The sequence below is a fragment of the Leopardus geoffroyi genome, chromosome E1 (assembly GCF_018350155.1).
Source record: "Leopardus geoffroyi isolate Oge1 chromosome E1, O.geoffroyi_Oge1_pat1.0, whole genome shotgun sequence".
NCBI lineage: Eukaryota > Metazoa > Chordata > Mammalia > Carnivora > Felidae > Leopardus > Leopardus geoffroyi.
This window is the reverse complement of record NC_059330.1, coordinates 47,201,260-47,213,567: the sequence shown is the minus strand read 5'-3', so window position 1 is coordinate 47,213,567 and position 12,308 is coordinate 47,201,260. Positions and strand designations below refer to the sequence as shown.

The 12,308-nt window shown below is 39.1% G+C and overlaps 1 protein-coding gene across 22 annotated transcripts in view; it reads left to right on the top strand.

The window, feature by feature from the left end:
* BPTF (bromodomain PHD finger transcription factor) overlaps positions 1-12,308 on the top strand; it is a 151,889-nt gene that overhangs the window by 77,360 nt on the left and 62,221 nt on the right. For all 22 annotated transcript variants that reach the window (XM_045490710.1, XM_045490716.1, XM_045490713.1 and 19 more), the window contains 3 exons: positions 214-401; positions 2,779-3,134; positions 3,612-3,743. In XM_045490710.1, coding sequence (XP_045346666.1) covers positions 214-401; positions 2,779-3,134; positions 3,612-3,743 — 676 coding nt within the window. The remainder of the gene's footprint in view (positions 1-213; positions 402-2,778; positions 3,135-3,611; positions 3,744-12,308) is intronic.

The following is a 12,308-nucleotide window of genomic DNA, read 5'->3' as shown; positions in this document are numbered from 1 at the left end:
TTTTCTGTAAAATAATAAATGACAGTAAAGTTCTGACATACTTTCTTCTAAGCAAAACCCTTAAGAATGAATACATTTGCTTTGGCTATTCAAGGACATTTTGTTTACTTTCTGGATCTTAGATGTGCATCAGGTATGAGTTTTGGATAAATCAGAAATTGTTATAACTTACTTACTCTTAGTATTTACTTTTGGCTTTTCGTTTGCTAACAGGTGATTTCAAATCAGAGAAGTCTAATGGAGAAATAAGTGAGTCTCCTGGAGCTGGAAGAGGGACATCTGGGTCAACTCGAATTATCACCAGATTACGGAATCCAGACAGCAAGCTGAGTCAGCTGAAGAGCCAACAGGTGGCTGCTGCAGCCCATGAAGCAAATAAATTATTTAAGGAGGGCAAAGAGGTATGTTTTTTCTGCTTAACACAAAAATCTCTGGAGTGTGAAATAGTTTTATTTATCATGCCTTAAAAATAGGGATGGGGGGGCGCCTGGGTGGCGCAGTCGGTTAAGCGTCCGACTTCAGCCAGGTCACGATCTCGCGGTCCGTGAGTTCGAGCCCCGCGTCAGGCTCTGAGCTGATGGCTCAGAGCCTGGAGCCTGTTTCCGATTCTGTGTCTCCCTCTCTCTCTGCCCCTCCCCCATTCATGCTCTGTCTCTCTCTGTCCCAAAAATAAATAAACGTTGAAAAAAAAAAATAGGGATGGGAAGTTTGTAGACCTCCTTTTGAATTCTATTTGCTCTCCTTCCAAGAGTGTAGTGGGTAACCAGATTGAAAGTGGTTAGTTTCATCCTGTATTACAGTAAGTATAGTTGTGTACCCAAATTTCAGTTCATGCAGGGAAATGCTATAAATGGGTGGTATACTTTCTTTCTGTATGGCTACTTTTATTGTATATAATTCTAAAGAGAGAGAGCCTTCTTTTACACATATGGTAATGAGTACCCTGTTTGTGGGCTTTAGTAAAGAGTTATAGATGACTTAATGCTCAGTGCTGGTTATAATAAATTTAGCTGAACCCGCAGCTAGTGGATGGGTCTCTGCTTGCCCCATGATAGTAGCAGAGTACAGTGCATAGAACAGCACAGCATCCTAGCTCTGATTATGAACAAAAAGACCGAAGCTAGGATTTAGTAATTAAAAAAATTTTTTTTTTAAGTAATCTCCATACTCACTGTGGGGCTCGAACTCAAAACCTCAACTGAGCCCGCCAGGCACCCCAGCTAGTTCTTAGTATTTGCCCCCCAGCTAGCCAGGGTGGCAGAATAATGCCACAATGTGTCTCCCACATTTAAGAATTATTTACAAGGTAGATATGCAAGAATATACAATATTCTTTTATAAACATTGTAGGAGTTGCTTTATTTATTTATTTATTTTTCTTTAATGGTCATTTTCGAGAGAGAGAAAGAGAGAGAGTCAGTCAGGGCACAAGTGGGGGAGGGGCAGAGAGAGAGGGAGACACAGAATCCAAAGAGGCTCCAGACTCCAAGCTGTCAGCACAGAGCCCGACACACGGGGTTCGAACTCATGAGCCGTGAGATCATGGCTTGACCTGAGCTGAAGTTGGATGCTTACACAACTGAGCCATCCAGGCGCCCCTATAGGAGTTGCTTTAAAGCAGCAGTTTTCAAGCTGGTTTTTCACTCTGACCCTTAGTATGACATTTTTCTTAGCAACCCAGGACTCCTATTCAATAGTTTCCTGAAAAAGGATTTTTTTTTTTTTAATTTTTTTTTCAACGTTTATTTATTTTTGGGACAGAGAGAGATAGAGCATGAACGGGGGAGGGTCAGAGAGAGGGAGACACAGAATCGGAAGCAGGCTCCAGGCTCTGAGCTGCCAGCACAGAGCCCGACGCGGGGCTCGAACTCACGGACCGCGAGATCGGTGACCTGGCTGAAGTCGGACGCTTAACCGACTGCGCCACCCAGGCGCCCCCTGAAAAAGGATTTTACCTTACTGTGTGTGATGCACTCTGGTGTTTTCTCTTCTAGTCTACTCGAGTATATTATACTTTGTTTTTTATAAAGTTGAATATGATCCACTGTCGATTTCATGGTTCACTAAAGGATTGGGATCAACTGTTTGAAAAAACATGATTTTAAAGTATCTGTGGGCTCTAATGCTAAACCTGGAATGATAAAAGGAGCAGAAGAAAAGATATTTTTAGGAATATATCTTTTGGGGAATAGTACATGCCATGCTTTCCTTCTTCCCTAACCTTTGTTTTTTAGGCTGGAACTAATGATTGGTGAATGATGTACACATGCAGTTTTGTGTGTGTATTTGAGATGCATGAAAATAATAATGTCTGACATATAATAGAGATTCTCTTTGTGGGAAGATCTTGGTTGTTTAATTGTAAACAGTTAGCTTTAGCTTTTAATTTCGCTTATAAATTTCAGAAGTTCACAGGGCACCTGGGTGGCTTAGTCGGTTAAGCGTCTGACTCTTGATTTGGGCTCAGGTCATGATCTCACAGTTCGTGAGTTCAAGCCCCAGGTTGGGCTGTGTGCTGACAGTGTGGAGCCTGCTTGGGATTCTCTGTCTCTTCCTCTCTCTCTCTCTCTCTCTCTCTCTCTCTCTCTCTCTCTCTCCCTCTGCCCCTCCCCTGTTTGTAGACTCTGTGTCTCTCTCAAAATAAATAAACGTAACATTTCAAAAGTTCAGTCGTAAGGTATACCTTATTTGGAATGATAAATTACAAATTATTAAAAGACAGTTGATCAAGTTTACATATTTGATATGAATAATGAGTCTCTTTATCTTCTTGGTCAGGTACTGGTAGTTAACTCTCAAGGAGAAATTTCACGGTTGAGCACCAAAAAGGAAGTGGTCATGAAAGGAAATATCAACAATTATTTTAAGTTGGGTCAAGAAGGGAAGTATCGAGTCTACCACAATCAGTACTCCACCAATTCATTTGCTTTGAATAAGCACCAGCACAGAGAAGATCATGATAAGAGAAGGCATCTTGCACATAAATTCTGTCTGACTCCAGCAGGAGAGTTCAAATGGAATGGTTCTGTCCATGGGTCCAAAGTTCTTACCATATCTACACTGAGGCTGACTATCACCCAACTGGAAAACAATATCCCTTCATCCTTTCTTCATCCAAATTGGGCTTCACACAGGTAAAGGACACTAAGGTTCATTTATTGCTGTGAATATACTAAATATTTGCGAAATGCTTATTGCAGGTGCTCACTTTAAACTTGTTACCAATAAATTGAATGCAGTCAGTTTAGGCAGCAAAAACACTGAGGACATGAGGGATGTGAGTGTACTTCCAAGTTATTGAACCAGCATTAGCATTTGGAAGATTTCTGGAAAGCAAAGTCTTTATCCCTGGAGTCAAGTGAAGGCAAGACAAAGTTCCAGAACACTGTAGAACATTTAAGGACTTGAAAGACTAACTGACCTCTGGGATTCCTTCTAGTGTTCAAAATCTGTGACTCGGTGAGTTAGGAACTTCCAGTAGCAGTGTATTGATACTTGCTTGGCCTAGAAACATCTGCCCTATGAGGTGGAGTCATGAATCACAACTCTTGTGCTTTTAATTGAAGACCAACAAGTGAAAGAATTTTTTTTTGTCTTCTTCTGACATACAGGGCGAATTGGATCAAGGCAGTTCAGATGTGTAGCAAACCCAGAGAATTTGCATTGGCTTTAGCTATTTTGGAGTGCGCGGTTAAGCCTGTTGTGATGCTGCCAATATGGCGAGAATCTTTAGGACACACCAGGTAAGTGAGTTCTGAGCCTTGTACGTGGTGGGCCGCGCTCCCTTTTGGAATATTAGTCTCTTAATAATGGAAGTTCATGTATTGAAAAAGCCATTTACATGTTACATTTAACTCTTCTTGGCCTCGTTTTCCCCTCCATGAGATATGTAACATGAGTAAATATGTATTTTTTGTGATAAAGGACTGGATGAAGATGGAAAGAGATTAAAATACTTTTTAAAGTAAAAACCATTTTTATTGAATAGAGTATTCACATTTAATATTCTAGAATGTTTCAGGTACTGTGCTAGGCATGTGATTTAGAGTTGAATGTCCAGAGATCATTCATCTCCTAAGTAGACCCAGAGCTGTGTGACTTCAGCAGATACTTAAAAAAAAACAGATAAATTTTGTGGCTTGATTCTACTTTTTAGCTCTAATGGATTTAACTTTAATTAGTCTTTAAAAAGTTATTATTACAGAACTACTATGAGCTTATGGTAAAAAAATGTCAATTACTATTCAAAGTGAAAAGAATCATTTTATGCCCCTCTACAGATCCCATTCCGAAAATATAACACTGTTATTTTGTTAATATACACAGATTTTGTGTTGCTTCCCACATCTGTGTTTTATTTTATGTTACAAAGTTTTATTGTTTTTCAATGAAAAGTATTTTAAGAAAAGTCGTTTACACCTGCTAAATTTTCATCTGCTAAGGATTGCTCCAAGGTTTGTGTGTGTGTGTGTGTGTGTGTGTGTGTGTGTGTGTGTGTGTGTGTGTGTGTGTTTTCCTCACATAAATCTTATGGATACTTATTTTCTTTCTTTTCTCCCTCTTATTTTGAATGTAACTGCTGCTACTCATAGAGGCTTTCACAAATGGGATGGATTTAATTCTTCCTAGGATTAAAAAACAGAGGGTTGAGTTCAGGTGCTACAGATGGTGCTCACTGGGAGAGGAGAGCTGAATGGGTGGCATACCTTTATTTTACTTCTTCTTAAGATTTTATTTATTTTTTTCACATTTTTATTGAAATTCTGGTCAGTTAATACCTTTATTCTACTTCTTACTGATCTCTTTTATCACGATAGAACAAGGAGAGTCTAAGGCTGTTGCTCCTTCTTCCATTTACCTCGAGACATGACCAAAACAGTTCTGCCCCAACTTTCTTCTGTTCAGCGATCATCCGGAAGCTACTGGTGGTGGACTAAGCAGCCATGTCTCTGGTGACAGAGATCAGTGCTTTGCGAACTAGAGCTTAGCTAAATGTTGCTAAATAAACTCCAATACTCACACGTAACTTAAAGTGACTAAATCCTACCTTTTATAAATTCATTTCTCAATTTTAAGCATTCTAATGGAAGATGGAATTTGACTTTTTTTTTTTAAATCAAGGTATTTTTTTTTCTTCCTGGTTTGTCATTAGGACTAGTCTTCTAAACAGGTTACTTAAAGCTATAAAATTATATCATGAATTATATTTGTATTAGTATGACACACCTGGTCATATATGTGAAGGAACTCTTTTTTTTTTTTTTTTTTTAATGTTTATTTTTGACAGAGAGTGTGAGTGGGGGAGGGGCAGAGAGAGAGGGAGACACAGGACCTGAAGCAGGTTCCAGGTTCTGAGCTGTCAGCACAGAGCCCAACGCGAGGCTCAAACTCATGGGCTGTGAGATCATGACCTGAACTGAAGTCGGACGCTTAACCGATTGAGCCACCCAGGCGCCCCAAAAGAACTCTTTTTTAATATGATGAAGTGAGATAAAATAGAATGCTTTGAATTAAAAAAAAATTTTTTTCAATGTTATTTTTTTGAGAGAGAGAGAGAAACAGAGTGCAAGTTGGGGAGGGACAGAGAGAGAGGGAGACACAGAATCAGAGTCAGGCTCAGAATCTGAGCTGTTAGCACAGAACCCCATGCAGAACTCGAACTCACAAACTGCGAGATCATGACCTGAGCTGAAGTCGGACACTTAACCGACTGAGCCATCCAGGTGCCCTTAGAATACTCTGAATTTTAAAAAAATTAGACACCGAGATTCAGAAAAAATAGAAATTAGTAATAGGACTTTCACTTTCCTCAGTACTCTCCTCAAAAACTTCCAGGTGACAGACCTCTAAGATTTGGCCCTAAAGAACAGTCTAGAAAGTCAACCAGATATTTTATTCTTAAAATGGTTGCTTATTGTGATAGTCAATAATAAAGCTTTGAGAGCCTTCTAAATATCTAACAGTTGCAGAGCATTTAAAAAATAATGATAAGTTATGATTTTTTTGAGAAAACTATAAAGTTTTTGTTGAAAAACAATACTAGAGATGAAAGTATACCTAGATAAATGGAAATACATCTCAGGTTCATCTATAGGAATACTCAGTGTCTTAATAATGTTAATTTTCCTCATGTTACTACATAAATTAATTTCGATAGCATTGATAATTATCATTGGGCTTTCTGCTGAATTTGAGAAGGTGATTAAGAAATTTATATTGAGGGGCGCCTGAGTGGCTCATTCAGTTAAGCATCCAACTCTTGATTTTGGCTCAGGTCATGATCTCAAAGTTCATGAGTTTGAGCCCTGCATCAGACTCTGCGCTGACAGCTGTAGAGCCTGCTTGGGATTCTCTGTCTCCCTCTCTCTGTCTTCCCCTCCCCACTCATGCACTGTCTCTTTCAAAATAAATAAACTTATTTTTTTTTTTTTTTAAAGAAAGAAATTTATATGGACAAGGGCAGTAATAGAAAGGGTAAATTTGAAGGACAGGGTAGAAAGACCCGTCCTACCAGGTAACAAAACTTACTTGGTAGTAATGCCGTGGTGTAGATACAAAGAAATAGACTCGTGATACAGAGTAAACAATCCAAAAAGAGACCAGACCATATATGGAAATATAATAGATAGAGAGTAGCATTAAAAAGGGTGAATTCTTCAGTAACAAGTGTGATGAGGCAATTTGAGTTATCTACATAGAGGAAAATTGGATTTCATTTTTTGTATCCTACACATCCCGTATCTTTATAGTCCCCTCCAGGCAGAGTAAATCCTAAATGGTGAAAAGCAAAGCTGCACGAAGAAAATACAAAAGATTCTCTTTATGATTTTGGAATGAAGACAGTTCCTCCTTCTCTCCTTTCTGGCTCCTCTACTTCCCTCTCTTCTTCCTTCCATCCCTTTTTCCTTTGCCTCTTTCCTGTATTCTTTCCTTCTCCCTTTCTTCCATCCTCCCTTCCACACTTCATCCTTTTCTCTTACTCTCCATTGCTTTCTTTCCTTCCTGATTCATTCACTGTGTCCCAAAATGTACCTAAGTGTGGGATTATTTCTTCCATTTATAAACTGTTATCTATCAGGTAAGAATAAGTGTACCTTTATGTGTCTGTGTATCTGCAGTTACAAATGACTTTCTTTTTTCACGTTTAATATTTTGACATATATAAGCAATAATGGGTCATAATTAAAGGAACACCTGTGAATTCATCACCCAGTTTACAAATAAGAACATTATCATTATTACATCTACTTTCTGTTCACATTACCCTGCCTCCTTCTAGAGATAACTGTAATTTTTTTTTAAGTTTTTTATTTATGTATTTTGAGAGAGAGAGAAAGAGAGACAGTGCAAGTAGGGAAGGAGCAGAGAGAGGGAGAGAGCATCCCAGCAGGCTCCATGCTACCGGTGCAGAGCCCAACACAGGGCTTGAACTCCGGAAACCACGAGATCATGACCTGAGCCAAAACCGAGAGTCAGATGCTTAACCGACTGAGACACCCAGGCACCCCTAGAGATAACCATAATTTATAAGTGTTTGTTATTCCCTTTTATTATGTAGTTTTATCACATATGTATAGATCAGTGAATGGTGGATTGTTTTCTGTTGTTTGAGTTTTGTAATAATAAATCATTCTAAAAAAACTAAGCCATAGAAAGGTTAAAGGTACATTCATTTTTTTGTACTATAATCAAAAGAGGGTTAGTATTCACAGTATATTCAAGAATTTCTACAGTTCAAAAAGAAAAAAACCAAACTACTTAGTAGGAAAAAAGGCTACAGATACAAACATAATTCACAGAAGAGGAGACACAAATAGTAAAAAATATGAAAACATATTTTACCTTCCTGGTAAGATGAGATAAATGCACATGAAAACTAGGGTCTGGGGCGCCTGGGTGGCTCAGTCGGTTGGGCGTCCAACTTTGGCTCAGGTCATGATCTCGCGGTTTGTGAGTTCGAGCCCCGCGTCAAGCTCTGCGCTGACAGCTCGGAGCCTGGAGCCTGCTTCGGATTCTGTGTCTCCCTCTCCCTCTGCCCCTTCCCCGCTCATGCTCTGTCTCTCTCTGTCTCTCAAAAATGAGTAAACGTTAAAAAAATATTTAAAAAAAAAGAAAAGAAAAGAAAACTAGGGTCTGTTCTTTCACACCCATCAGATTGTTAAAAATTTAAAGAGTATTGGTAAATATGTGACATAAATAGGAAGAGAATTGATACACTGTTGATAAAAGAGCGAGTAGTATACTGGTTACTGCAACCATTTTAGAGAATAATTTGGCAAAAACAAAGTTGAAAACGCAATTCTACTCCTAATTAAGTACGTCAGAGAGACCTTACATGTGTGCATGAGAAGACCTGTAGGAAGATGTTTCTGATAATATTTTGTAATGGTGAAATTTGGTAACGGTCCCTAAATGCCCATAATGAGGCACCTTCAAGTTACGATGTGGTTCTGTAATGGGCCGTTACATACAGCAGTGAGGCCAGAGTAAGTGTCAACGAGATTGGCTCTCATACGTGTACAAGAGAGTGAAACACTTCTTTTCTTAAAAAATACATGGAGTAGGATTCAATTTATGTAAAGTTTCAAAGCGTATATGCTGATATCATGTTAAAATGTTATTTGGGGATACAGAGATTTATAGTAAAACTTTAAAGAAATGCAAGAGCTATATGCTTGAAACTTAAGAAACACACTTTTATTTTTTTATTTTTATTTTTTTTCCCAATATATGAAATTTATTGTCAAATTGGTTTCCATGCAACACCCAGTGCTCATCCCCAAAGGTGCCCTCCTCAATACCCATCACCCACCCTCCCCTCCCTCCCACCCCCCATCAACCCTCAGTTTGTTCTCAGTTTTTAAGAGTCTCTTATGCTTTGGCTCTCTCCCACTCTAACCTCTTTTTTTTTTTAAAGAAATACACTTTTAAATAAATAACAAATGGTCAAAGAAAAATCGTAATGGAAACTAGTAAACATTTTGAATTGAGAGTTTATGAGAATACTACATACATTGAAATTTGTAGGCTGCAACCAAAGAGTACCTAGGGGAAATTGATAGCCTTCAATGTGTACGTTAGAAAGGAAAAACTCCAAATTAGTTAGCTAGGCATACATCTCAAGAAGTCACCTCAAAGAAAGCAAATTTTAAGAACTATTATTAAATATTTGATGAAACAGAAAATAAACATACTTTAGAGCCCATCTGATGAGATTATCGGGAAAGAAAACACAAAGGGGAAAACACAAGTAACCAACATCTAGAATAGAAGGGAGGATATGCCAGTCAGCATTTCTGATTCTCTCTCGCTGGCACTAGGGCTTTTAAACCCTCAGAGGGTCCACTAACATAGTATTCAGGCCTCCTACATCCATAGAAGAAGGGCTCACTGGGCTTCTAGTTTTGGGTGGAAGGATTGGAGAAGAGGGTCCAGAGAAAGAGGGAGAGAGAGAATCCCAAGCAGGCTTGGTGCTATTGGTGTGGAGCTCTATGTGGGGCTCAATCCCACGAGCTGTGAGATCATGACCTGAGCCAAAATCAAGAGTCAGATGCTTAACAGACTGAGCACCCAGGTGCCCCTCTTTTTAACTTTTCTTAAAGTATTTTTCTAAATTTTATTTATTATTTTTAAAAATGTACATCCAAATTAGCAGGTAGTGTAACAATGATTTCAGGAGTAGATTCCTTAGTGTCCATTGCCCATTTAGCCCATCCCCCCTCCCACTACCCTCCCCCACTACCCCTCCAGCATCCCTCAGTTTGTTCTCCATATTTATGAGTCTCTTCTGTTTTGTCCCCTTCCCTGTTTTTATATTATTTTTGTTTCCCTTCCCTTATGTTCATCTGTTTTGTCTCTTAAAGTCCTCATATGAGTGAAGTCATACGATTTTTGTCTTTGACTGACTAATTTCAGTTAGCATAATACCCTCCAGTTCCATCCACGTAGTTGCAAATGGCAATATTCCATTCTTTTTGACTGCTGAGTAATACTCCGTTGTATATATATACCACATCTTCTTTATCCATTCATCCATCGATCGACATTTGGGCTCTTTCCATACTTTGGCTATTGTTGATAGTGCTGCTATAAACATGGGGGTGCCTGTGCCCCTTCGAAACAGCACACCTATATCCTGTGGATCAATGCCTAGTAGTGCAATTGCTGGGTCGTAGGGTAGTTCTATTTTTAGTTTTTTGAGGAATCTCATACTGTTTTCCAGAGTGGCTGTACCAGCTTGAATTCCCAAGTTTTCTTAAAGTATTAACTGATGGGAGTTTGTCAAGAGAAATAAAACATACATATACATATACATGTGTGTGTATACGTGTATGTATGTACATGTTGGCAGATGAAGGCATAATTATATGCAGTTGACCTAAGTAGACACTTAGAAACCCCAAGAAAATTGAAAAACTATCAGAAACAATCTGAAAACTAAATAAGATGGCTGCCATATTGAACAATACATTTTATGTGACAGTAACTATGTAGAAAATACTGTAGGAGTCCTGAGTGAAAATAACATTGTATGAACACATTTAATTTTGCTCCCTGCTTACCTCCATGGAAACTATGGCAAAGGGTTTTTTTTTTTAAAGCATAAACCCATGGAGAAAAGAGGAACAATAGAGAATAAAGCACCAATAAAGCCATGGAAGCAGTAATCCAGGTAGACAAATGATAACCTACCAAAGAGGACCATATCCTAAGTCAATGGGGAGAGCTGAGAATTTTCCCAAGTTATACCACAGAATAATCAAATGGCACAGAAGCAGGAAGTCCATAGCAGTCCACTTTGGATCCGTACCTGCTTACAGCCCTACCAGATGACCCAGAGTGTGGTGAGCCCAGTGTCTTCCAGACCTTGCTCATGCCCTCACCCTCGGATTTCACCAGAAGAGGCTCTTGGAAGCTGTGACCCAGAGACAGGTTTATTTTTTCCTGGGAACCTTCTTTTAATAGTAACAGCATTGCTCTTATGCTCATGCAGCTAGTTTTATTCTTGCTACTGAGTTTTCAAAAGCCAAACTTGCTACTGTTTGGGGTATACACATGGGTGGTAAAACTATAAAGAAAAGGGGATAATAACCCTAAAGTCAAGATAATGACTGCCTGGGAGTGGGACACACTAGCTTCAGATGTATTTGGTTTATTGATAAAGTTCTCTTTCTTAATCTGGTTACATTTTATATATATTTTTTAATTGTAATGAAAAGATCCCCATAACAACAAAACTCTCAGGGTGCCTGGGTGGCTCAGGCAGTTAAGCATCTGACTTCGGCTCAGGTCATGATCTCGCAGCTTGTGGGTTCAAGCTCCGTGTCGGGCTCTGTGCTGACAGCCCAGAGCCTGGAGCCTGCTTTGGATTCTGTGTCTCCCTCTCTCTCTGCCCTTCCCCTGCTCATGCTTGTGTCTCTGTCTCAAAAAAATAAATAAACATAAAAGAAAATTAAAAAAAAAAACAAACTCAAACAACTGGAATGAATTTAACAAGAAATATTTAGGATCATGTAAAGGAATCATTAAAATTTTATTAAAGATAGGAAGGAGGGGCGCCTGGGTGGCTCAGTCGGTTAAGCGTCCGACTTCGGCTCAGGTCACGATCTCGCGGTTCGTGAGTTCTAGCCCCGCGTCAGGCTCTGGGCTGATGGCTCAGAGCTTGGAGCCTGCTTCCGATTCTGTGTCTCCCTCTCTCTCTGCCCCTCCCCTGTTCATGCTCTGTCTCTCTCTGTCCCAAAAATAAATAAATGTTAAAAAAAAAAAAAAAAAAAAAGATAGGAAGGAGGGGCGCCTGGGTGGCTCAGTCGGTTAAGCGTCCGACTTCAGCTCAGGTCATGATCTCACAGTCCGTGAGTTCGAGCCCCGCATCGGGCTCTGTGCTGACCGCTTGGAGCCTGGAGCCTGCTTCGGATCCTGTGTCTCCCTCTCTCTCCCCCTCCCCTGCTCATGCTCTGTCTCTCTCTGTCTCAAAAATAAATAAAAAACATTAAAAAAAAAAAAAAAGATAGAAAGGATACTCAGTAAATGAAAGATAAAGATATATCCTATGTTTAGATGTGTATATTACATTTTCTGAAACCATGTATTATGTTAATTATATTAATCTTCTAAAATTAATATTCATTTGCATTTTGAATAAGATTTTCCCTCCTTGAGGGGCACACAGGCTTGATCAAAATGATACTAATATATCATCTAGGAAAATTAATTGCAAGAAAAGGGAAGTAGGTATGAGGAAGAAAGGAATAGATATTGGAACACTTGTTTTCAACGTTCATTATTTTGAGAGAGAGAAGGGGAGCACA